The sequence below is a fragment of the Rhea pennata genome, chromosome 3 (genome assembly GCF_028389875.1).
Source record: "Rhea pennata isolate bPtePen1 chromosome 3, bPtePen1.pri, whole genome shotgun sequence".
NCBI classification, from domain to species: domain Eukaryota; kingdom Metazoa; phylum Chordata; class Aves; order Rheiformes; family Rheidae; genus Rhea; species Rhea pennata.
The window spans coordinates 56890805-56917641 of record NC_084665.1 but is presented as its reverse complement, the minus strand read 5'-3'; the positions used below and the strand labels follow the sequence as shown (position 1 = coordinate 56917641).

The 26837-nt window shown below is 39.5% G+C and overlaps 1 protein-coding gene across 5 annotated transcripts in view; it reads right to left on the bottom strand.

Moving 5' to 3' along the window:
* Positions 1-12098: 12098 nt before the first annotated feature.
* SASH1 (SAM and SH3 domain containing 1) overlaps positions 12099-26837 on the bottom strand; it is a 125075-nt gene continuing 110336 nt past the window's right edge. For all 5 annotated transcript variants that reach the window (XM_062572360.1, XM_062572361.1, XM_062572362.1 and 2 more), the window contains 3 exons: positions 19179-20317; positions 17430-17561; positions 12099-15967 (listed from right to left, as the gene is read on the bottom strand). In XM_062572360.1, coding sequence (XP_062428344.1) covers positions 15707-15967; positions 17430-17561; positions 19179-20317 — 1532 coding nt within the window. In that variant the 3' untranslated portion in view covers positions 12099-15706. The remainder of the gene's footprint in view (positions 15968-17429; positions 17562-19178; positions 20318-26837) is intronic.

Here is a 26837-nt window from a genome sequence, read left to right as displayed (position 1 = left end):
ACCCTGCCATCACCCTTTGCTGTCCAACAGATGCAGTTCTCCACAACCTTCTGAGAGTCTTTTGGGTGCTCTAAGACAGTCATCTTTTTGATATTAAATAAACCACTGGAGAGCTTGCATTCTTTGAAGTCCCAGGCTGCAAATTAACAAGCTAAAAACCACATGCTTAGGCAGCTTTTAGCACCCACAGTTTAACCTCCTGCTTGCTGAGCGCTCAGCTGGTGCACATTAGTGTCCTCCTGCCTCAGCCCCTCTTGGGGTCTGGGAGAGGAGGATGGCTGGTGGAGGATGTGAGCCTTGTGGTCTGGTTGCAGTGTCAGGCAGTGAGGGCTCAGGAAGGCGGATGAAAAGTGCTGTTTTAGCCTTTTTGAGCTTTTCAGAGACAGCCAGCATTCCATAAAGTGGTCAGATGTGATTTTAGCCTGGGCCAAACTGTCACATCTGGTGCAGTTGGGCTGTGGTAGCTGCTCTCACTTCGGCAGCTCTCGGTGGTTTTGTGGACAAACCATGGGCCCTTAGGACAAGTATTGAGAGTTTTTTTTTTTCTTTTTCTTTCCAGCATCTCCATTCAGGGCAGCCCATAGAAGTATACAAGACATATTGCTGAATATCAGTGACTATTTTTTGTTATCGCTGTATAGTGAAAGCACCAAAACTTAAAAAAATATCATGTAAGGTTTGCTGTAGTCTTGTAGTCTTTGTATGAGATTATTAAAAGGGTTTACAAAAAAAAAAAAAAAAAAGTTTGAGAACCTCTCATTCTCAGACTCTTACTCCAAAAGGGGAGGTTTGTAATGACTTTAGCTTCTAAAATAAATACCCTGGATACCCAGGATAATTTAAAATAATTTTTTTTAAAAAAAAGGAAAAATAACTTTGCTAACTATACCATGGGTGGAGGTATTAGCTGACTCAAGATGAAGCAATAGATGAGCAATGAATGCTCATTTTCAGATAAATATATAGTCACTGGCAGCAACAAGCAAAACCAAGGAAGTGATAATTTGCTGCCAAGCACAAATGTCTGGATCTGAGGCTAGGAATGAACTCAGAGGGGTATATCTTTCCTAGCATTGCATTTGCATGTCCAAAGTGGCCCCTGAGGTGGATGCGGCTGGGGCCGTGAGCATCAGCGGCTCCCACGCTTTCCCTGCAGCCCGGCGCGGCCCGGCTGTGTCCCGCGGCGCAGGCGGGACCGCCACGGGATGCGAGCGCGCAGCCCTCCCGGCGCTGCAGGGGCGAGCCGGCTGCGCGTGGCAAACGTACCAAAACGCGTGCTAACAAACGGGCCAGCACAGCCAGCTGAAGACCATCCTCAGCCCTCGAAAGAAAAGACCCTCCTAGCCCTTGCTTAGCTAGCAAGGCGGATGTCAGGATGCTCTAAAAAAACCACTCCCGTCGGCTAATGTAATAGCGGTTCTTGCAGGGACTACATGATGCAAATAAAAGAGCATGGCATAGAGCTACGTGAAATATTTTTAGATGACAGTGAATGGCACAGCTTTTTTCTTGTGATGGCACACAGAAAACGTACAGGAGAAAAAATGTAATATTATTACTAAAGTTTCTGTCTTGCACACAGTCTCTCAGAGCTCTGCTTGGAAACTCTCCCAGATCTCCACCTTGCTTGGCTTCTTCTCGTTGTTTGCAAGAAACATATGTTCATCAAAATGGAAAAAACATCCAAACTGCTGCACAGAAACTTGTACTAATAAGATGTTTTCCTCACTTCAGAGCCTGGAGGAGGACTGTACCGATAGCAAAGCGATTTTGTTTTCCTCCTAGTCATACATTGCTTAGAACTGAGCCTGTGCCTTGAGGGTTGCTACAAAGTAGAACATGACCAGAGTTGCATGGCAGGGTGGATTTTTTTTCAGAATAGAGCATGCCCTGCAGGAGACAGAGAACGAAACAGATCTGGTTTGTTTTCAGGGTAAATGGGGTTAGCAGAAACTTACTTTCTTCTGAGAAGTAATCCAAATTAATATTATGAACATTATTATAACAAATAAAGTAATAAATATAATATCCAGCACTGGGCGGCTAGATTCCTGCATCTGCTGCAGATTCATTCATTTTCTTCCCTAAGAAAAATTATTTAAGTAAAAAACAAATTAAGGAAAAAGATATAATAATAATAAATCCCCAAATAGTCTTCTTTTGCTGTCAAGCACCACCACTTCATTGCTTTAGGATCATGTTGATGTTGAAGAAGTCTGGGTCTCATATCAGCTTTGTGATTTTTTTTTTCCTTTTTACTTACTAAAATGTAATAAATGATGACAAAATGAAAAGGCTTTTCTTTCTTTCCCTCCCATTAAATAATGGTCCAGCATAAAGCAAGTATTAATGCTGGCTGCAGTTACTGTGCACGGTAAATCTGCTTAGCCGGCCCTGAGTTAATGCTAGAGGATCTAAATGGGATGTTCCTCAAAACGCCTCTCTTGTGCTGGTCCTGTAGAGTCTGGGAGCAATGAGTAAATAAGTTGTCTTGAACAAGGATGTCTGTGGTATTCAACAGAGAGCAGTAGGCTGGAGCAAGTGCCCTGATGGATGATATAATGACAAGCTAAGCAAGGTGAGGTGACGGGGAGCCAGCGGGGGGAGAGGAGGTTAAAACACAGGGCTGGCAGAGAACAGTCTTAAAGAAATGCAGGGAGAATGTGGGCAGGTGCGGGAGAAAGTCAGAAGAGCTGCGGCTGCTGGAGCAGAATCAACCTGTCAGTATTCTTCATCTGTCAGTATTTACTTTTTAAAGAAATACCTATTTTTTTCACATTTTTGGTTACATGCATGACACAAATCAGCCTCAAAAGACACAACCATGAAACTGTTCTTTCTGTTCCTGAACATCCCCAAATCCCTGCCTCATTTGGTACCTGTCCCCAGACAGTAAAGTCATCCACAGTCCTATAGAAATCCTTTTATTTTTTAATAACATAAGATTTATTCAGATAATCAAACAGTTGTAGAGTACACGGTGGAGAAAACTGAGGCTCTACAACCAACTTTAATTTTTATATTTCTATCTTCTAAAACCATTTGACTTTACAGTCAAAGGCATCAAAAGTTTACTTCATATTAACAGATTTAAATATATAGAATCATTACACAGGTGGAAAGAGATGGAAGGAGAAAACTTTGGATATTTAGTTTTAACTAGTCTTTGGCATAAATTCTGCTTGTAATAACTTTATCGCTTGGTAGTATATCATTTGACTGTACAGAAGTCATTCTTACAGCTGTTAGCTAGACCACGAAGGTCACACAAACAGAGAAGTTCAGGACTTCAGAAAGTTTGAATTCTTAGCAACGATTTTTTTGTGTGCTTATCCTATAATTCCAGCTCTAAAGGGACTATAGCTGTTCATCTGAAGAAATATTTCTTATACTTGAAGAATTGCCTTGCTCTTAAAGTAATGTTTATGTGGTCTAGCTTGTGGGGAAAAACTTTAAAGATAGCAAAGAACAGCAGTTGTTTCCACAACAGAGACACAACTTTATAGGCCATCACAGACTTGGGTTATTGTATAGAAGCAGAGAAAGTTAAAAAGAAAAATACACAGGGAACATAGTTTCCTTGATGTGTAATATCTGTTTATTGGATTTTATTTCTTTAATCTCCAGTAGATGGCAATCCAGTACTTGGCTAATAACACAGCCACGTGAAGAAACTTGTCTGTATACAAGTCCATAGGGGGCTTTAGTTATACGTTGTAAGCCCAATTTCAGAACATTATCCAAATGAATCAACTAATGTTTTTATTATATTGCTGGCCAGCGTGAGACAACTCCAGAACAAATAAGACTAGAGAAATGTGTGGGTAAATATGCGTGGGAAAATGGCAGCATTTTTCAACAAATTTGAAGATTTTTTTTCTGCCTTTAAAGGATGCTGGTTGTTTTCATAATGACAGTCTCCTAAAGTCACATTCTTAGAAGCCTTTGTAGGTTAAAAACTTAAATTTCAGTGTCTGTTTAATGCATGCAGCTTGTTTGGAAATCTACTTGCTCTTAAAGTGGTGTAAATCCACATCTTGTGTTTAAAAAATAAAAAAATAAAAAGAAAGCACAGAACTCCCTGAATACTCTTTCTTCTGTTTGATCTTTCCCGACGTAGCTGTACGTCTATTGCTTGTAGCTCATCTTATGTGTCTGTGTGCTTGCTACTTACACACATTTCTCCTGATCAAACCCGCAAAGCCCCTCGGCTCTGGCAGGAATCCTGTCTCCACTGGTAGCCTGCGACTTCGTGTAAGCGTCTTTCCCACCTGCCTAGACCAGCAGAGCCTTTGGCTGAGCCTGAGGCGGGGCTTAGCCACCGGATAAGTCTGAGGTTCGTGTTAGCCATCTGATAATATTTTCTTCCGGAGCAAGGAGATGGGGAGATGTGGTTTAGCGACGCTGGAGGGGAGCTCAGGGGGTTTGCCACCTGCAATGTACTGCACAACACGGAGAGGGCTGAGGCTCTTCCCTATCCCACCTTTATATCCCAGTTCAGGGCTGCCCGGGCAGCAAGAGCCACAGCATGGCTCGGTTACCTCGGAGAGGAAGGCAGGTTGCTTCTGTGAAAACCAACCAAGAAATCACTCAGCTGCAAAGCGAAGGGAAGGCAGCGAGGGCAGCACGACACAAGGGACGTCTCTGAAGCACAAGGATTGCGGGAGTTGCTCTTTGCTTGGACATGTGTCTAAAGTCAAAGCCTTCCCCAGGTGATCAGTCAGGTCTTTGCCCTTCCTCTACAGCGAAATTTTGAAAATCATCTGTTGTAAGAAGTCAACTATGGAGTGAGGAAATGTAATTCCCAATGCGTTACTGCCTCTCCTTCAAAACCTATTCTTGTGACAAAGACTTAACAAAATATCCCATTAGTTTCTATCCTACTTTGGCAGCAAAAACTCTTGACGTGATGAAGATTAATATATATGCTGATAAGATAGACCTAACAGGAATACTATGTGTTTAAAACTTCCCTTTTACTTGATGGCTTGTTGTCAGGAGTTGAAGTTCCCTTTTTTCTTTTGGGATAACCTCCTACAGTTTCTTTATCCTGGGTGAGAAATGGAGCAGATGGTTTATAAGAAATGCCACAACCTCCAAGAAGAGCAGTTCTGTTCACTCTTCTGTAGAAATCCTGTGCCCAAGGATCTGATAAATTCTCTGTTTGAGAGAGGGAAAAGGAAACCTATTTTCTGTTTTTTATCTGAATGTTCTCAAGAGCTGAATCCTTGTTTCCACCAAAATCAGCACACCGCTTGATCTGATAAAATATAAACTGTATTTCTTGCCAACACCTGGCTAGCGTTAGACAAAAACAACAAACGCACACAGTGTTTACCAGATCAGCTCCATATGGTTTTTCAGTATACATACAAAAAAATTGCAGCAAAGGCATCTGTAAGTATCAATAGCAATTCAAGTGTACTTTGCTAACATTAAATAATCTTGCCTGTCTCTAGGTGCCGGTTGGCTTTCTTTATTGTTTCATTTATACATTTGATTAGAAGTTATGCATCTTCTAAAAGTATGGATTGATGGAGGCAAAAAGAGCCTTCTGTCAAATAGTTGACACTTCCATAACAGAGATTTATAGCAGCAGCACTTGCAGAGCAGTTTACATTTTCAGAGCCTTGACAAACATCAGTTTTTGTCTGTGTTCCAAGTTGGATCTAAGAGGAGCTGGAAGCAAACTTTAGATTTGCGTAGCATGCAGATAACTGGCACCAAGTGATACTGTTTCTCTGTGAATGTGGTTCAGAGATATTCATACTGTTTATTTGCTGAAGGGCTCATTAACAAATGTAGGGTTTCTGATTTTAAAAGTATCACTAGTTTAAGAATAATGTACACTTGTGATTAAAATGTTTGTAATAGAAAAAAACCAGATTTGTAAAGTGGATGCAATCTTAAGAGTTTAAGGGTTTATATATATATATATATGTATATATACATATATATATATACACATATATATGTACCCTTGCATTTTAGAGCTAGTTTGCACAATGGTGACAGCAAATGTTGCATCTGCTACTTTCCTCATATGTCAAGTTGGTAAGTAGAAACTACGTGTTTGGAAAAAATAACAATCATCTATTTTATATTCCCATTGCTATGTATGAACTGGAAGTTGCTGTGCTTCAGAACTAGAGCCAGCGTGCTCAGAACAACCCAGGGAGAGAGAAGAGCATTCCCTGGTGAGAGTCAAACAGGTTCTGCTGTTCTCTTACACGGTACACTCAAATACTTCTAGCAGTAGTCTCTATTTCTCCATCACACATTGACAACAGATTTAGACTGAGAGAGAGAAAAATGAAATTCAATTCAGCTTCAATTAAAGCTAATTAAAGAAGACTTCAGATCCGATGGAGTCTACCAGAATCTGGCATGCCCCTCTCAGTATTTTAAATACAGCAAACTAAGCTCCAGCTAAAACACTCAATTACAGAACCCAAATCTGTACTGTAAATAGTTAATGATTGTAAAAAACACATCTTTTGTCCTTTGGTGTAATTTGGCCACAAGGATTTGCCAGCAGAATCCCCTTCTATTTTTCAGAAGTGCTGTGGATCTATAAACTCCACTGAAGCAAGTGAAAAGTAGTTGTGAGTTTTCACCATGTCTGGAAAAACAGGACCACTAACGTCTTGCTTTGTTCAGTAGTGACTGGCCCAAGCAATGAGATGCCTCTTTCGGGCAATAACAGCCTGGAGTTCCCACTGTAGGAAGTTGTAGTTTATAAATAAACTACAACTGTTTTTCGTAACTTTCTATATTTTTAAATAGATCCTCTTTGAAAAACGACTCATTAAACTGATTCACTAAATTCATGGAACCTCTATGTTCCCAGAAGATAGAAAAGCTGCTTTCGTTTTTATGACATTCACCAGCTTTTGATTAGTTTTTACATCTACGTGCTTCCTTCTTTCTTCCCCTCCCCTCGCTTCCAATAATCCCGATTCCCACCTCAGCTATTCTGTGAGCTTGTTGATCTCTTTTGCCTCCTGGCATGTTCCTAGAGAGGCCAGAGTAACAAATGGCAAATACAGGTTGCTCAGAATGAGTCGTGGTTGTGTGAATCAGGTGCTGCTGAAGGCAGCACGAAGCAGAGCCCGTAGCACAGGCAGGGCTGAGCAGAGGTAAGGAACGCCGCTGCGGAAGATACGGGAGAGAGAAGAAAATCAGATAACAGAAAACAAGTGTTTCTCATCCTAGCCCTGTGTAAATCTCACATGAGCCTCAGGGTGAAATCTGACAGCTTTTTGCACTTGCACTTCGCTATATGCGAAAAGGGTTTATCTGCATTTACTTCATTTATATCAAGAAGAAAGTGACTGCAGAAACTTGGTGTTATTCATTCTACCTTTCCACTCTCCTGGGCCTTTTGTTTGTTTGGCCTCAGGACCAAATGCTCTCAGTAAAAGCAGCATCGCTCGGAATTAAAGACTGCAACCGCTCTGCTTGCTTCTCTTTCTTACCTGATTCAGTTGCATTTCTCTTTTCTATGTAGTATCTTCACTTCATAGAATCAAATCAGAATGCTCAGAAAAGCAGACGCATCTGGAGAAATGAGCAGAAATAGATAACACCTTGAAGGGCCTCCAGCTGGTTTGTTTTCACACCTTTGTTTCCCATTTGAATGTGAGATTTTTTTTTGGTGAGGAGCTGATATGATATCATGAGCCACATATGCACCAGATCAGTGTCGTATTAGCTGCAGTTTCCCTGTGATGCTTTACAGCTGTGGTGCTACTTGTACCGGGGATCACAGAGCTGTTTTTGTTCTTGCACACACCCACGCAACTGAACAAATTGCTAAAATACACACCAAAGAAAACCAATCAAAGTATTTTGGCCCACTGGACTTGTTTCACAGGCTTTTACTATGTGCCAGAAGGCAAAACCTGACCCATGCTTACAAAGCAGCCTCAGACCCTCTCCAGTTTTGTCATCTGGTTGGAGATGAAGAAACTCAGAAGGCAGCAATTGTACCCAAAGAATGTGCCAAATCCAGTCCTTCGGGGGGGGGGGGGGGTAAAAACTCTCTGTAAAGGGGAAGGGGCTTAGTGAATTGAGAGCATCTTTCACCTCTCATCTCATTTCATTAGATGACTTTATCAAGCACCAAAGTGAGCTCAGGTGTGTGTGTTTGAATTCCTCTTAGCCATTTTTCTGCTGTTCAGCAAGTGCCTTGCTTCAAATCCAAAGCACCTTCTATGGTGTTTCTATTTTAAAGTTGTAGAGCTAGGGATGGAAGAACTTAATGAAATAAGGCAAGTGGTACAAATATGTCCTGCAGGTTCATTGACGAAAATGGACTGGAAACATTGCACAGGCCAAAACACACAAGTTTTCCATCAGTCAGTGAACTGGCATAAACACAAACTGTGTTATAAACCCAGAGCTGAAAAGGATCCTGTTCAGTGTTTTAGGAAACACCGTAACAAATGGATAGGGAGTAAGTCTATATCTTTCCAACCCTACTGTATTCTGCTGCAAGATAAAGCTCTGATTTGGCATTAACTGAGACTTATGTCCTGTTAGATGTGCTATTGACAATCTAAGTCTCCCTCAAAAAAAAGCTCTTTGTATATTTATTTTTATTTTATTGCTGAAGAAATGTCATTGTGAATATGTACAACAGGGAATACACTATCTGAAATCTGAACTTTGTATTACAGTGGGATGTAAGTAGTCCTGCTCATCATTATTATCAAACAAGGTTTTCCTAATGGAGCATCTCCTGTGGATGGTGCCTCTACAAGAAAATAAAAAGGTGTGTGGTGTTTGCTTATAGTTTTGGAGTACTTGGCAGCATTAGTAATCTTGTTTTTGGATGGCCACTGTAACTTAAAGAATTATTCATAGCCCAGGGTACATTGAACAGTCCTCGATACTGTCAATTCTTTTCTTTTTTAGCTCTATAGAATTGCTAAGACTTGAACAGATGTCAAAGCTGAACTAACCTTGCCTCTTTGTACCAAATGAGTTCCAGTGGCGATTCTGGCGTGTAGACATGACAGTGAAAGAAAGGTACCTTAACATTATTGGTACTCTGCAGGAATGGCTTACCTTGTGGTTGAGTTTGTAAACTTTTTTAAAATCAGTATTGAACATGCAAGGAAGTTAATTCATTTCCAGCTTTCAAAACAGAAACAGTCATGGGTAGCTTTTTTTCTGTTTGTTGTTTGGATAACTGAAAATGAGCCTCTTCAATCAGAACTCTAAACATGAATGTTGGTACTAGAAAACAACTTCCTCATGCTTGGTAAAACACAAAAAAATTTTCTGATGGTCATTTTTAGTTCCTAGAGACAATATATATTCAGTATCACAAAAATCATTAGAGTCAAAGAGTGAAAAAAATAGCAGCAGCATGACAGTATCATTCTAAAACGTGTCACATCAAGGCAGGGGTTGTGGACATAAGCAAGGGTATTGTTTGAGGAAACACAAACATACTTGTTTTTTCTGACTAAATGGAGAACTGCAACTTGTGGGACTTTTAGAATAAAATATGCATGAGTATAGAACTTGTCAGGCATGCAAAAAAACTGTTTAGCTGGGATGAGACCTGTCTTGGAAAAGCCAGGACTATAACTTCCTTCTCCAACCCTGTGAAAGACTTGAATCTGACAAGGAGAGATTAAAAGACTAGATCCAATAAACAGTGAAGCTGTTTGAATTGCAAAGCTGTAATCCAAATTTATCTTTCCCTCCTACTCAAGCCTGTCTAATATTGGAAGAAACTAATCCCACTAGACGTTTTTCTGTTTGACCTTAGCCACCTAGGGTTTTCATGGATTCCCAGAACCACTCCAGCCTCAGCATCATAGTTCCCTGGAATTAAGACTTATGTCTTCATTCCATTCTTTGGAAGACTAGACTGTTCTTCTGTGGAAGAATATTAACTCCATAAACTTCCTGAAAAGTTTTGAAAGATTTTTTTTTGCAGAAGAATATTGTAAGTTCACTTACATGTATGTGCGTAAAAATTCCTCTTCTGCATGGAGATGGACCCAAACCCATTGAATTGATAAAACTGCACTGATATCAGAGCTATGGGATCAGGCTTTGAACGTTACTGGTATACTTACATATGTTAGCAGAATCATGCAGACATAAGTTCGGCATAAATTAATACTGTTACAGAATGAAGGAAAAACATTATGTGCATTCGTGCAAAAAAAGACCTCTGGTACATGCTGAGGGGCAACATTAAGATCTAATGAAACTTTTGCTTTATATTGCTTCCTAATTGTTAAAGGATTAACCTTTAGTGGTCTCGTGAGGTAGGTCTAGTAGAGTATATATAGCATTACATTCATAGCTCTTAAGTCTCCATGGCCTTACATGTGAACCTTCTTCTCAGGGATAAAGCTGCCTTTTAGAAGAATCGGTAGGGGAAATATTAATAGGTGCTTCTCTTATGTCTTTTTTTCTGATGCAAATGTTTCATTGTAGAGAGAGAAATTTTAACTATAGGGATAGGTATGTATATGTTTGGGGATTTTTTGTTCGTTTTGGGCAGTGGCCATGGTGGTTAGCCATATTTGGATCAAATAGCACTAGCAAAATGCTGAGAGCAACAGATAGGGGCTTTGTGTTTCAGCTGCTCCCAAAGCAATCCTGGACTGTAGCAGCCTTGGAAGGGAAGCAACACTCCTTCCAGATGCAGAAATGGCAAGCACTCTGGCTTTTCATGTTGTTCTGTGTTTGTTTTGTTTTTATTTCTGTTTTGTTACTTGAGAGACTCTTGGAAACGGCCTGTATTTGAGCCAGCTACAATCCCTAGAGGCAGTTTGAATGCTTTTTTCTAGCTAGCAGAGCAGTGCCCTCTGGTGCACAAGCACAGCAGTGGCCTGGTCCTCAGTTGAACTGAAAGATATAAATAGAGAAGAAAAATTAAAAGTTCACATTTGACATTTTTACTGCATGCTACCTAATTCCCATGAACGGGTTGCAAGGTTGGACAGTTCTGATGAGAGTGTTTGCCTAAGGGGAACTGAAAATTCAGCTGTTTGGATCCAATCCAAGAGATGGATTTTTAGTTTGTTTTTTCTCGTTGCTCCACTTCCAGACTTAAGATTCTGGCTAACAAAGACCAATTCAAGCGCAGTCCACCCTAGTCACTTTGGGCTGGTCCATAAAAGGATTAACTTCTAGGCATCGTGTGCTGTTGCCTAGTGGATTTGACAGCCAGGCAGCTAAGTGTATCCATTAATTACACAGTAAACTTAACTAGACCAACAAATGCCTATACACTAAGCCAAAAGTCGCTTACATTAGCCAGAAGGAAGTGCTTGAGCATAAGCTGTGTCTTAAGCCTCCTTTTCCCTAACTCATAAACACAGGCATTTTATTATAGGCTGCAGGGATTACCTAACTTCTCAGGAGTCACAGGCAGCCTCTCGAGATGCCTGTGCAACCCCAATGATAAGCCCATGAATATGTAAGTGGAGCTGAGTTTGGAAACCAGGTTTGAAATCCTGTCTTTCAGGCAAGAGCTGCAACTACAACACCATAAATTATGCTCATGTGCCCTTCCTCTGGTTCCACTACTATTTAATTACTGTATGCAAAATGGGAAAGGACCAAAGGGAAGACTTGAGAGACTTCTCTTTCAGAGCATCCTAAATCTAGTAACGGGACATTCATGGGATAGAGGAGATAAAGATCCAAATCTTCTTAAGCAATTGCAGAGCAAAGGTTGTTCAGAGCATAGAGCATTGACTTTGACAGGGAAGAGGAACAGCAGATTATCACTGTTATGTTGTGGTGCCCATGTCTGCCCATGAAACTCCAGAGTTCACTGAAACCACTGCAGGGAAGTTCAGACACTGCTGAAGGTCTCTATTGCTCCTTACCAAATTTTGAGGGCTTCTCCTAGCCCTGGATTATCAGTGCTTTTTACCTGTTTTTATTCCTTTTTCTCCTGCTATAGATCTATGTTGAGAATGCTTACAAGGTGAGGAACTACAGGCTTGATGTGCTAGAGAGGGGGCCTGGGTTACAAGCAAAATAAATATCTGGACATTGCTACTGCACCACTAACTAAAACATCTGTTAGCTAAAGTAAAAACAAACAAGAGAGAGAGACCAAGGAAATTTATTTATTTTTTATCTATGAACAGTATGACATATAATTATAGACAAGTTTTGATACACAGGAAAACCCTTTTGTCAACCATTTTTTTTGCTAAATGAAACAGCACAATAATCTTTACACATTCATATTTTGTTTTTTTCATTTTTTTTTCTTTACAATACACAGCTTTCTTGGGTTGAAGCAAACTGCAGGACATATTGAGTACTGGTATATTACAGCTACTTACATCATTTAAGAACAGCAAATGGAGAAAAATAAGTTATTTAAATATTGATTTCATATACAGAAAGTGCAACTTTGTTAGTTGTTACATAACTTGCTTGTCAGTTTTGATTCCCCAGAGGGTGTCAGTTAAAGATAAAAGTATCTTGGACCAAAAGTATTATTTATTTTAAAAATAATACAGTACAACTGCTCAGCTGTGACTTGGTGAATCGACCACTATTGCTGCTCTTAGAGATGATGACCTATTTGAACAATGCAATATTTAATGCTTCTGATCATGCTCCCAGTTTGCATTCAAAGCCAGACTCATAAAAGAGCACAGGGCACGAAAGATGTCACTGCTATCTGAGTAGTAATAGAGGGTTATGGATAGACGTTTACAGTTGTTAACGGCATTCAGTAATATTTGGGGCTTGCTGCTTCTACTGTTAAATAGCTGCTTGAGTTACAATGGTGCAATGGATAGATACTTAACATCATTAGCCTGAGCAGAGCAGATTCCAGCAGCAGGTTTCTTTTGTGCTTCCCAGGAGTCGACAAGCGAATTTCTGCTTTGTGCGCTGAACTTTGCGAGGAAATGGTAAGAGGTTATGGCTCATCTACCGCACTGCCCCACCTGCTCAGGGAACGCGGCAGGTCACGGCAACCACAGCCGGGAAGCTCAAATACTGAGAAGCTTAAGGCTTTTTAGATTAAAATATAAACTAAAATTATAGTAAGATCACAGAGCACAATCTTTAAAAAACAAAACAAAACACAAAGCAATTATTAAAACTCACAACTCTCAAACTACTCACATTAGTCCTGATGGGTGTGATTTGATTTTCTTGGGCTACATAATCATTTAAAAGCCATGGACTTTACAAAGAGTGTCTGGCACACATCTTCATCTTATTTCTGTAGTTCTCCTTCTGATATTAAGAGAGGGAAAAGTAATTTGTACAGGAAAGCTTTATTATTTGACTTGCCTTCCCTGCAACAAGAGGATTTTTTTTTTTATCCTGTATGTAGCCAATTTGGACTTTTCCCTTGCCTGGGGGAGGCTGCCATCTACTACATTCTACTAATTTCTGGTCCCACCCAGCCATCCCAGGAGGTCTCACTGCTCCTTCCACCTCCTGCTTACTGATAGTTTATGTGTAGGCCTCAGAACAGAACAATAGACAAATTATTATTATTAAAAAGACATTAAAAATCCCCTTTTAAATTTTCACCAGCTGTGCAGAACGCCTATGCTATATGTTTCCTAATGCTGTCATAGGAAGACATACCAGTTATCCACAGAGAGAAGAACATTACAGAAAAAGGTCCAGAGGAGCTTTGCTTGAGAACAATTATGAATGAATTACTTAAGTTCACATGATGGTCTGCTTATTTATGTAGCTAGAATACACAGGTGATACTAAAAGTAGCAGAGGGTGGTGAAATCTGAAACTAGGCAAGTATACCTAACACCTATCAGTTCCATCAGGAGCAGATTAATTATCAACTGCACTACAACATATAGTTCATCTGACTCAAAACATGATGAAGTGAGGACCATTTATAGAAAAGAATTTACACAGTAAGCAAACTTTTTCACTCATCAGAGTGCACTTTGTTATTAGCTCCATTTAGTGGATAACTGGGTAGGATAACTGAGGCACCAAAAAGTGAAGTGACTTGCACAGTTTTACATTGTAAGGTGGTGGCAGAATTGATACTGGAAATTGGCACACTTCCTGGCCTAGGTTTCTTTATTTATCTCACTTTACCTGCCAATGTAAATCTTACTCTGTCTTCCATGGAGCATCTGCACTACAAGAAGCTAAAGGGCACATTGTGTATAGACCCCAAAGAAAAAGCTAGTTATATGCAGTTCATGATAATCTGTATTTGGTATATAAAATGGGTACCCATATAGAAAAATAAAATCTGTCATTAGCCACATATGTGAATGGAACATTTCACATGGATTTAGGCAGAAAAATAGCATTACATCATGGAAAAATGGCTCACCACCTATACCAGAACAATACTTTCTTCCAGTGAGAGGAAATTATTAACATTCACTCATGAGGGATATCAACTGTTGTAAAATCACAGTGTAATTTATATATATATATATATATATATATATATATATATATATATATATATATAGGGTTTGGAATTTTTTTGTCCATGCAATATAATTAGTGGATCTGATGATTTCTATAGGACACAGTTTGCTGCTTCAATTCATTTTATTTCCCATAAGCAAATTTTCATTTGCAGAAATCTACTGTTTGGAATCGGTATGGTCAGGATACCAAGTCAAAGCTGCAGCATAATGATTGACAATAAAACACAGTACACAGAATATGATTAAAATGAAAAGCAGTTACATATATACAAGGCAGTATATCTTGGAACAGTTTAGTAATAACAGCAAATGCAGACTGTAGTGAACAAGAAGTTAGCCTGAAAACCAAAACCTAACACTGCATTTGTAAAAGCATCTCTACAACACATCAGATGTTATGACAAGACAACTTATAGAAGCTACTCCAAATGAAAATCACCTGAAATGCAACTTAAGGGTGACAGGTTGAAGCAAGGCTTGGGAAACATGAATACAAATAAGTGAACATTAGATAACTGCTTACAAGCTTATTTTAAGGCAAATAAAAAGCTGATTGCTGGAAAGCAGTTATAAAAATTATCTCAGCTCTGTACAAATAATAAAAAAAGCTTTCTGACTCTCCTCAGGTTAGTTGCAATGGAGTGACAGAAATGGACCATACTGTAAACTAAGTCCATTAACTTTGGCCTAGCTAAAGGCTTTGTGGCGTACTGGGACCTATACCAAGCAACAGTGAAGATGACCACAGGGATATGCATTTAGCTCTAGATTGCTAAAAAAAATAGAAGGCATTTGCTAAACAGCTTCTACTGGGAGTTGCACCTTGGCTTGTACATGGTCTTTAGGACTGACTTTAGGTACCTGGAACCTTGATGTACAAGAAGGCTCCTAACCTGAGGAGCCCTCCACAGAAACAGAGCTTATCATTAGTATCACTTTGAGAAACTTGTGGAAAATGTACAAGGGCCCCTTAATTTTGTGGAGCTGTCTGGTCTCAGGCCAACCGTGCACTTCATGAAACAAAAACACTTTCCAGGGGAGTGAGGGGGGAGGGAAGTACCACATCTATGTTACCTGGTGGTTGCTTCTCTTCTCCTTCAGCTGTCAAAGATAGCAATAGAAACATCTCATATTCTTTGAGGAAGATATCTGCCTTTCCTTGGGAGCCACTTCCTTGATCCCTTTACTTATGTGAAGTAATTAGGGCAATATAGGTGTAGGAAGAAGCAGTGGGTTCTTTAACAGGCAATGTCACATTATGGAGCATGTTAAATTGCCTCTGGATCAAGAGGTTTGAAGAGTCTTGCTGCTGCCAGGAGCTTGCTTATGTGCCTCTCCTCTGTGATGCCAGCTTCTTGAAGGCAAGTTTGTGACAGAGAAGGCACTTTGCTCAGTGTGTTGAATCCTGCTTCTGTGAGCGGGCTGGAATACATAGGTAGACCAATGGAAATCAGCCAGTCAGATACAGAGGTGATAAGTCCTGGAGATACAGGTTTTCGGCAAATTTCAGTGAGCCCTCCACTTGGAATCTGGGTAGAAAGAAAAAAAGAAAACAACCCTTAACATTAAACATAACTGCTTCATTTATTTCAAGTCATCTTTTGTTTTTATTCCAAACTGGTAGAATTTGATAGAGGATGTTTCAGCTTCTCTGGTGACATTTGTCAGTAGGACAAAAGCTCTATGGGTTTAAAAGTTTAGATAACTTTGGGCATTGTCTTCGGCAGCAGGAGCAACAGCACCAATTTTGGCAATGCAGATGCAGTGGGTAGTAGAAACATGCATGCATTGCTGATTTCCTACAAGTTCTTTTCTAAGTATCAATAGAGAAGTGCCACCACTTTCAGAGAGACAGGCACAAACTTGAGATCTGTAAGGGCAAACCCTACTATGCTGCCGATCTGTACTTGTTCTGAAAACGTAACAAATCAGTGTATGACTCTTTCAGCATTTCATAACTTCTAAATTTTAAGCTGAGCATAGATCTACCTTCAGGAGCACACACTCTTACAAATCAAGTGGGGAAAACTGACTATCTATCTGGCCAGCCTTCTGATTGCTGTCATTGGTTGGAACACAAGAAATCTGTGATATTCCCATTAATATGGCATACTTTTTCTTTCTGATTTACTTGCTGCTATCAAAATCACGTATCTTGTCCACACTAATGGCTTGCACTAGTTGTACTCTTGGGACTATTCTTCACTGCAAAGAGCACTGTCTTCTTCAGTAAAGTGTGTTCTTGAGATACTAAACTGACTTTTCTGCTAAATTAAGAGAAATTGTGGACTCATTTTATTCCTACGTGTTGCCGTCTAAAAGTAAGTGTGCAAAGTGAAAGAAAGTGCCAATAGAAAAGCTGCTCACAGAGAGGATAGCAAGGGCTAAACGTGAGAATAGTGTGCCTACAGAATGTTAATACTTCATTAATACTTCAATATGAGACAATCAGAAATACCCAGTGATTTCAGCCATACCCAAGGCTTTCCAGGCCGATCCATTTCATTTATTACTGAAACAACAGAATACCAATTTTGCCTACTCACTTCTTACACAGACCAAATTCTCTTATAGAAAACCATAAGAGCTTTTGATCATTACTCCCTCCTGCTTCTGCTATAGAGAGTAGTGGAGAATGGTATGGTTTGAGAAACATGGGACGTAAAACCTTTTAGATTTCTACACTGAATTGTTTAATACAAGTCATTCTCAATGAGCACCTCTTTGCTATGACTGTTTGCAATCTCCTTGGACATTCCAGGCTCTCAATGGAGAGAGATAGCTACCAGCTCTTCCTTCCAATACTGACTGTCCACCTTTGGGACAGGAGGAGGGACCTACGTGTCCCAACCTACTCCATACCTGCCAGGTTGAAAGTGCCAGAGGGCACTTTTGTACCCAGAATGTTGCAGGTATCTCCCTTTACCAGTAGTCAGTCCTTTTAAAAAGTGTGCTCATAATCAGGGAACAGGTGCTTATGGAACTACTCACTGCCATGCGATGCTGCTTCCTCAGCTGCTTTACTCGGATTTGGTCCATGTTTGTGGCAATATCCTTTTCAGGCTGGTCTAAGTCTTCCGAGTACCTCTGTACCAAAGCCTCAGGAATGCCACAACGACCATGCTGCATGTTCCCAGCCAGCCATGTAGAAGACAGTGATCGGTAAGAAAAGAAAAACTGTGTCAATACAGATCAACTAATGGAAACATAAAGATAAGTGTGGGGTAGAAACAAACAGGAGTCTTCTTCAAGATTCACAAAAAATAATTTTACCTAGCTTTAAAGGATGATGGTAGGGTGAAGCTAAAAAATCAATAAATCATTAACGAGCCTTACAAAAGATCAGTTCCAGCCATTGAAATCAACAGCAAAATTTCTATCAACTCTAACTGAACTGAGGTCTCCCCAAAGGCTATACACACCATCAGCATTTCTGGTGAAACTTGACTCCAATAATCTACTGAGTAGTAACCTATTTTGGTAATCAGAAATCTTACTGGTATTTTAAGGAGGTTTGGTTTAATCAGTTAACTGATGCGACCCTTTGCACCACTTCTTTTCTGGCTCTTTTAGAGGTTCCATGACAGAGAGAGGAAGACTCTAGCAGGAAGGGAAGGACCAGGTTTCCCTGACAGTGTCTAGTCACTAGAAATGCAAGGAGGCAGAGACAGGGCAGTCCACATCACAAAACTTTTCTTAAGATGTTATTTACTTTGTTCACACTTTATTTTTTTAAATTTGTTCCTCACCTGGGGACTGATAATCTTTCCTCAACTCATGCTGATCTCTGTTCTTCTTACAGTTAGATACACTTCCTACCAGGAAAGGACATTGGTAAACTAACATCTCCTTACTCCTGCGCATTGTATCATTGAAGTTAGAGCACCTATTTTCTGCTTGCATCGCAGTTCTGTTATAAATTTTTCAGAGATTGATTCAGATCACCTATTCCCCGGCATCACCTAAATCCAGGAGACATCTGAATCAATCAGCAGCTTTATGTGAATCGTAACATACCCCAGGTGTCAGAACTCATAGGCTTTTTACAAGCTGAGAAACATTCTCCTCTGTGGCATGAGATATATCAAATGCCAAAACTCATCTCAGCTTTTGAAAGGGGCCAGAAGCATAATATTCATGCAAGTGTGCTCTTGGCTCAGTTCTGCTTCTGAAGGATGCAGGACATAAGGGTTCAGAAAAAGGACAAAGAAACAAGCCTTATTTACTGATAAGAACACTCCTCCCGGGAAATGGGGAAATGCTGTGTTCTGTTCTTCCTCCCAGCAGTGTTTATACATTTTAGCCAATAACTATTCCATGCAAACAGATACAGCAGTCCCCAAAGCAGGGACTAGAACGTGGGACTTCTTCCTTCCCAGAAAGACATCCTCATCACTAGGCTAGCAAGGCAGATCCTCCTGGAAGCATAAAATCTAATCATGACTTCCTTTTCAGCACCACTTCCACAAACTGGCAGAGAAAGATGCATTTCCATCCCAAGCACCACCAAGGATTTAGAGGCCTGAAATGATGAAGGCTCTAAATAGGTCTGGGATCCCTTCTTTCCCAAACACAACTGAAGGTTACTTTAGGGGTAAGACAAGAAGAGGCAGAGAATGTCTAATAATTTACAATTTACCTAGGCTGGTTACTTGCAAGAGCGATCAGATATGATAAATGAAAGACTAGCTATTGGAACACTAGCAGAATAAAAATGTTGAACCAGTGCCCTCCTCTTACCTTGTCTGAGTATGGTTCTTCAGTAAGATCAATGTCTTCAGACTGCAGCTTGGTTTCTATTACCATTTCCAGATCTACTCCCCTGCTACAAGAGATTTTCCTTGCTGAAGCAGGACCTAGCTTTATCACATGCTGCTGGACACTAGCAGTCTCTGGGAGCTCAGCCAGCCAGGGTGGCAGTGGGCTAGGAGGGGTACTGGGGTCCTGTTCAGAAGATGTCCTATGGACAGGTACTCCATGACAATCAATGGAACTGGATGGGCTGGTCTTTTTTACTGGTAAACACGGTGCTTCTAGACTTGAGTGGTTCCCACTTACAGTCATGGGAGGATGATATAATCCATTAGAAAGGCGTTCTCGGCATTTTTTGGCAGGGACTGGTGGTGGCTGAGAGGGATTTTTTGGTTGCATTCTAGCTTCATTTGTGCCTCTTTGCTCAGCTTCTAGACCTCCCTTGAGGACAGGAGCATAATCCGCCCGTGCAAGGTCATGAAAGCCCTTACTTTGTATTTCCAGAGATGTCCTTGTTGCAGGATGTGTCACTAAGGCAGGCTGAGCTTCACAGTTTTTCAGGGGGAAGGGAAGAGGCTTTCCACCTGCAGTCTCCATTACAGAGCAGTCCAGTTCCTTAACTCTTCCCTTCTGAGAACCATCAGCTCCTTTACTCTGCTTAGGCATCAAGTCATCTACCGTATAGCTACCTCCACAAGACTGAGGCTCCAGAGCAAAGCCAGTTGTCTTTTTTGCTATATCCAGTGAATCCTGAGGAAAAGAGTCTATTTCCTTGCTAGTTTCCTGTAGGCTAGTGTTGGGTTCTGCCTGGAGATCATCCAGTGAGTGAGATCTTGGCCACATATCCACTCCCTGGGTGCCATCCAGAGTTTCACAGCTCCGACAGACAGCAACTGGTAAACTTCTGCGGTTCTTTTTCAGACCCGCAACAGCTGGAGGTTTGATGGAGCTCTTCAAAGCACGATGTGTGCAACTGAACCGTGTTTCTTTATCCCCTTGCTGTAGAGTTTCTACTGACTTGGTCAGTGGAAGCGTAGGGTAATTTGATAGCTGGTTTCTACTGAAGTCCTTAAAACTATGCTCGCTTGCTGTTTTTGAGGGCAGAAGACAGGTCCGTCGAGTTTTACCTAGCAGCAAATAAACAAACATACAGCATTTTTTTTAGAAACCTCCTCTGATGAACAGTGGATCACTATTAAATGTCTTTGAAACACGATTTACTCTTATTTTTTTTTCCTGAAACACTATACGTGCAAGAACTCTGTGCCATTTTAAGCATATGAATTTGTGAGCTTCAGTTTTATTAATGAAGAAGTGGTTAATATTACCAAGCAAGGAAAATTATTGCTATTCACCCCCCTGCAGTTCGCAAAACTTTTTAGTTTAGCCCACTTAAAAAAAATTTTTCAGCATAGAAATATCCTATGTTAGAACTGATAACCTGTATCAGTTACACAAACTGATTTGACTCCATGCAGAAATAATTCAAAAATCTATTTTTTTTCACTCCTCTAATTTAGGATATTGATAGTTACGTTCATCTCCTAATGAAGTTTGGTAGACTTGCACAATAATGTTTTTGAAAAAAAGATACTGTTTGTTATTTTTAATTACAACAAAACATGCCACTAGTGTTATTTCATGTTTTAAATGAGAACCTAACTATTTGCAGTGGGAAATTAGAAAGCAAAAAGGCTATTGCACTATTTCCTTTATAAATAGGCTTACAGGGACATGAGGGTTTTATGGAGCAAGGTCCTATATTATGAAAGTGTTTCAACAGGAAGTTTCAAGGGTTACTAATCCTAGCATTAATCTTGTATCATAATGTTTTATTGCAGTCAAAGGTCTTGGGGATGTGGTGTTACTGTTTTAGCATAACCACTTAAGAAGAAACCACACAAATCAATATAAATCAGATGTTCTATATGAGTTTTATTTGTATGTTTTGAGAAATGCACTGGCACTTTTAAACAGCGAAGAAGTCCATCAAATCTGCTTGATGGAAAAATCCCGATCAAACAGACTGAGATCATTAGAGTATTCATGGGTACGAAATACAAGGTCTTTTCTCAAATGCTCCATAGATTTTTTTTCTCACGAGATAAAAGTAAATTTGTGTCAAAATAAAGAACCTGTCAGAATGATGTGACACCTGAGCAATTTTTTTTCATGAGTGATTGAGTTACTTTCTCCCACTCTAGAGCAGGCTTTCTGAAATTAGGATAGATAGTGAAAGTAAAGCTTGGAACTCTTTTTTCCAGAAAAAAAAAAAAAAAAAAAAGAGAGAAAGAAAATAGCTTTGGCTACATAGCATCAGAAGCCACAAAAAATAGCCAGTTAATGGCTGTCAGTGGACCAGCTAATTTTGTGACCAGATCTGTGAACTTTTGCTTCATTCATTACAATTAAATTTATTTCATGCACTTTTAAGAAATGGATGCTTTCTTTCAAAATTACAATCTGGAAGAAGCTAACACTTCATTTCTGAAGAACATACACTGCTTGTTTTGACTATGAATGCTAACACACGTCAAGTGCACGTTTCACTTCAGAATATCCTATCTTCAGACTTCCTGCTGTGTAAGGAAAGAACTTTTCAACCTAAAAGGAAAAAATAGCTTGCTTTCTCTCTTTCTCTTGCCTCCTTCTCTGCTCCTAGAGTTTACAAAACACAACATCCAGAAAACTAGCAAAGAAAATGGAACTGTTACTTTCAAAAAGAAATGCAGAAAACTTTCCCCTCAAAGGCAGTTGGTCACCTTTCTGGATGCACCTGCCCTGATAAACGCAAGCATGTGCAAACTCCTTTCTCAGAAGCTGTAGAGCTCACAGTTAAACTCAAGCTAAATATTACTTTTTTTCCCAAAATGTTCATGAAAAGACATATCACACATTGTTTGCTCCTCCACTACTATCTTGAGTCCAGATAGCTCAAGAGAAGTAGCAGAAAAGTTTGTGTGTGTGCACCTTTCCATGGAGTTAGGCCTCTGCTTCTGAAAACACATTGAAAAGACGTTTCAGAGATGTCGCATTCATTTTTTACTGCCTTGGGAACAAATGTGACTATGTAAGGCATATGGAAAAGAATATTCTCTTGGTTATTCATGTTTGCTAGTACATATCTGACTTGTTCCTTGTACTGTCTGTCACTTGCGGTCACAGCTTCCGTAACAACATCCGTGTATCTTCTTTTGAGTGTGAAATACCAATCAGGTAGTATACTAGCTTCAGTACAGCACACTCAGGTCCCTCATCACCTAAAGAAAAGCTCTGAGAATGCTACTGTGCAATATTAGTTCTGAGACCGTAGGGGTATCTAGTAAACATCATTTCACTTTAGAAATGGGACGTGTCTGTACAGAGCCAACAACCTGGGAATGGGAAAAGGAAAGAAACACAAGAAAAGAAAAATTTGGCGGAAGTGAAAGAAAATTTTTGGTTCACCTCAGTCCTGTTTCACATAGAAAAAAAAATGTAAAAAAGAGGTGAAGGAAAGCTCAAAGCATTTTGTCTATAAAATTAATAACTCAACATGCAATCTTTAAGCTCTCACCTTCAAAATGATTTAAAACCATCTGTTAGGAAAAAGTGCTGGGTTAAATACTACTGTTTTTGCACAAAAGACAGGAGTTCAGAGTGTAATGTCTCTTACACAGATTTAAATTAAGAGCAGTAGCAGTGAGGCTGCTGTAATTTCTCCTAGCTACTGCCTAGTTTCATTATGGTCCTGGGGCATTAAGAACAGAAGGTAGTATTTCCTGAAAATAAACTTTTAAAATAAAGTTTTAAAGTTGTCTTCACGAAGTGAGGACTGAACTGTAAAACAAATGTAACGTCCCCTGCCCATCTCAGGGAAAAAAAAAAAAAGCTACATGGGTTAAAGTTTATAGCAAAGATTTAAAAATATCTTTATTGTTAGCATTTTGGGCAATAATTCATTCATATTAAAGCCTGGTATTGTTAAGCAGTCAATAGCTTTCATAGTGCTGTCAACTACAGTAGCATGTCTGGTGAGGGGATATTTCTTCACCGTGAGAGTGACAGAGCACTGGCACAGGTTGCCCAGAGAGGTTGTGGAGTCCTTCTCCTTCTCTGGAGATCTTCAAGGCCCGCCTGGATGCAACCCTGTCTAACATGCTGTAGGTGACCCTGCTGAGCGGGGGAGGTTGGACTAGACGATCTCCAGAGGTCTCTTCCAACTTTACTGATTCTATGATTTAACTGTGTGCAGACAGACTCAGTTGTCTGGGTGAACATGGAGATAACAAAGAAGGTCCTTATACAAAATGCCTGGAAAGTGTTTCTTTTTTTTTTTCTTTCTTTTTTTTTTTTCAGGTTCAAGTCAAGCTCCAGGCTTTTGTTATGCTTTTATTTAAAGCTATGGTGCTGTATCTGTTACAGAGAGCAACATCTGCCTCCCATGATACTTGCTGCAGTTAGAATACAAAGGTGTGACCCTTTTGGTGCTCTGTCACCATCTGCCTCACAAGGAAGGAGATTGTCCTGGGGAATAGTTCCAGAGGTACCAGAGCTACAGCAACAAATTTTCAGTGCTTCTCTCAATATTTTTTTGCTGCATGGAAGATCATGCTCAGAGAGCCAAACACTCAAACCCGCACACAACAGAGTGCATGAGATGGCCCATCCAGATTCCAGATTTTGTTAACATCACTTTGGCATTGCTTTCTGTGGCTATATTTCTGTGTATTTCAAACATCTACATGGAGACAACAAAGATGATAGCACAGTAGACAATCCTAGCCTCATTGCTTTTTTTTTTTTTTTTTTTTAATAAACTAGTAGAAATGCACATTATATCAGGCAACGTGGCCAACTGTTCTTTTGCTTCCTCTTCTGTTTAATTAGCAGTGAATGCCAGAGGAGGTAGGATGCCCACTTGGCACTGTGGAAATCTGGGCTTTAGTTTCTAAATAAATCAGGGAATATCACTATCCCACTTGATAAAGCCCCTGTTCATCTGCATCTTCAGCTATGCACATTGCATGCTAATTCCCTTCACCCCCCCTCCCTCCTTAAAAAAACCACACAGCAGAATGGAAAAAGGTTCAAAGAAGCCAAAGATGATCAAAGTGATGAGTGACCTATAAGGAAAAATCAATAGAACTTCTCAGACTAGAAAATAAAGGACTTGGGACGTAGTATGACAAAACTCTATACAGTCTTGAGTGGCAAGGAGAAAGGGGATAGGGACTGATTTTTCAGGGTATCTTCCAGTAAAAGGGTATAAAATGTTTACATGAATCTAGCTGGAGGCAAGTTCAAAACACACAAAACGATGTCATGGGTACTATTAGATTATGGAGGTTACAGGGGAGACCAGGAAAGTTCCTAAAGAGAAATTGTTTGAAAAAAATGGATGAACATGAGGAAACCATACTCAATTCATGAAATCATTAAGTCACAAATTATTTGTACATTGGGAAGCATCAAATATGCTTGCTCTGTTCTAACATTTTTCTCTAGCTGTCTGCTTTTGATCACTGTCCTGTTAGAACTAGATTCTTGATAAGTTTTATGACTGTGTCTCAAATAAACAAGCTCTTCATGCAAAACAAGCCCAATAACCACTGGGCCATCAGAAGCCTAAAGGAGACCTGTTATTTCTACCATGTTTCAAACTGAGGACTGGACTACATCGACCAATGATCTGATCTGGTATGGTTGCTTTCTACTCTTCTGTTCTTCCTGCCTAACACTGAACACGTTACATATTCTATGTTCCTTGTTCTCTGTAAATCGAGATAAAAATATGTCACTGTTTGTAAATACATTATGGATTCCAGTGAGAAACTTAAGCATTTCCAAAAGGAACCCAGATATGTACCTAAAAGAAATAGGTCTGTACCACTGACATAATATACAGCAAGACTTTTTCTTTCCCAATCATAATCAGATCTCTGAAATTTTGAATTGATGTCAAAAGGTGCAAGTATTAGCCCAAAACAGAACAGTAAAATATTATATATGTGATTAAAATATTATGTATGACTCCCCAGAAATTGAAAGACTAATTTCTTATAATGCATTTCCCCGTACAAGAAGCAGTTTATTATTGCTGATCTGCACATTATGATGTTTATACCAAACAAATGATTATCTTTATGTTAATAAATGAGAATCGAATATACTTTGGAAACAAGATCTATATAAACACTTATGGTTTGTGAAGTTTGCAAAGAAGGTGGAGTGCATTTCGGATTAACTAGCTGTGACAAAATCTCTCGACGAATCTCATACCAAATGTTCTTTCCATAATGGTTTTCAAAACAAGAACTTAATGCATTAGTGAACAAAAACGATGCAGGAATGCAGCAAGCCATAAATGAAAAGCAATATAAAAAGCATTAGTGATATCTCACATTCTGCAAAACTCAGATAGAAATACTAGTTTAAATGTAGAAGTAAGTATCTAAGCAGACAGGCAGTGACAATTGCTTTCTGAAGATTTTATTGTATTTTTAAAATAAGGAAGATGTACAGGCAAGCAATTTAACTTCAGTGCTACTGCTATCATTATGATGGCACTGAGAGATAAAAAGGAAAGAAAATTGTCACATATGCCATATATTTAGTTATGATTATATTCCAGCATGCCTACTGTATGGGGATTCCATGCTGAAGAAAAAAATCTTCTCTGCCTTTCAGGAATTTAGTATATTGTGGAGTTGAGGCATTTCAGTTCAAAGCAAATGGCAATTTTTTTTCAATAAATGGTTATTTCTGAGTGGCAGATTGACAGAAAGTGCACATACTCAGAGAAAGACATTCAGCTCATATTTTAAATTGGAAAAGGAGCTACTAAAAGGGATTCAGCATCTCTCTTTATTCTGTTCTTGGTTTCCTATCTACACTGGATGAAACCAGGCAGTCTGAGACCAAACCAGGGCTCAAAGGCTTGGATTGATAATGTCAAACCAAGAGAAACCCAAACCAATTTAATCCATTTTAGTATTTTATCTCCCATGACAAGTTTACATGTTTCCTGAAATAAACAATTCTCAGTCAACACAAAAATCCAATTTCTTCAAAACAGAGAGAGTAATCTGTTATCACCTACCTTCTTAATTTTTCACTCTTTTACTGATGCAAGACAAGGTAGTTGGAAATTAGTATGATAAGTAGTTCTTTTTTTTTTCTTGACAACTTTTCAATTAATTAATTTGCAAGTGTTCATACACTTGCCCTAAATTTCTACAGCTGGCTTCTGATTAGAGGACAATGCAAAATGCAACCTGAGCAAACATAAAAATGCTGCATTAAACGAAGTTTTTTATTTTCTAAATAGTTTTTGTGAAGGTTTAGAATAAATCCTCCTAATCCCAGTGGAGTTCAGGGACTTTTCCATTGCCAGTGCTCCCTTAGAAAAGAGTTGTCTAAGTATGAGTAGCAGAAGCCTCACGATGCACAGCTGCCCAAGACTATGATAGGGAATGGAAAAGGCTAGGGATGGCAGTGAGAAGGCCTGTTGTCTTAGGATCCCAAAAGAAAGCAGATGATCTGTGAACATAATATGTTTTCTACCACTGCAAATAAATAAACTAGCAGCAATGAAAACCAGTGGCCCAAGCTAAGAATGAAAGAGGCAGTCAGAGCAAGGGAGAAGGTAAAGTATGAAATATCTCT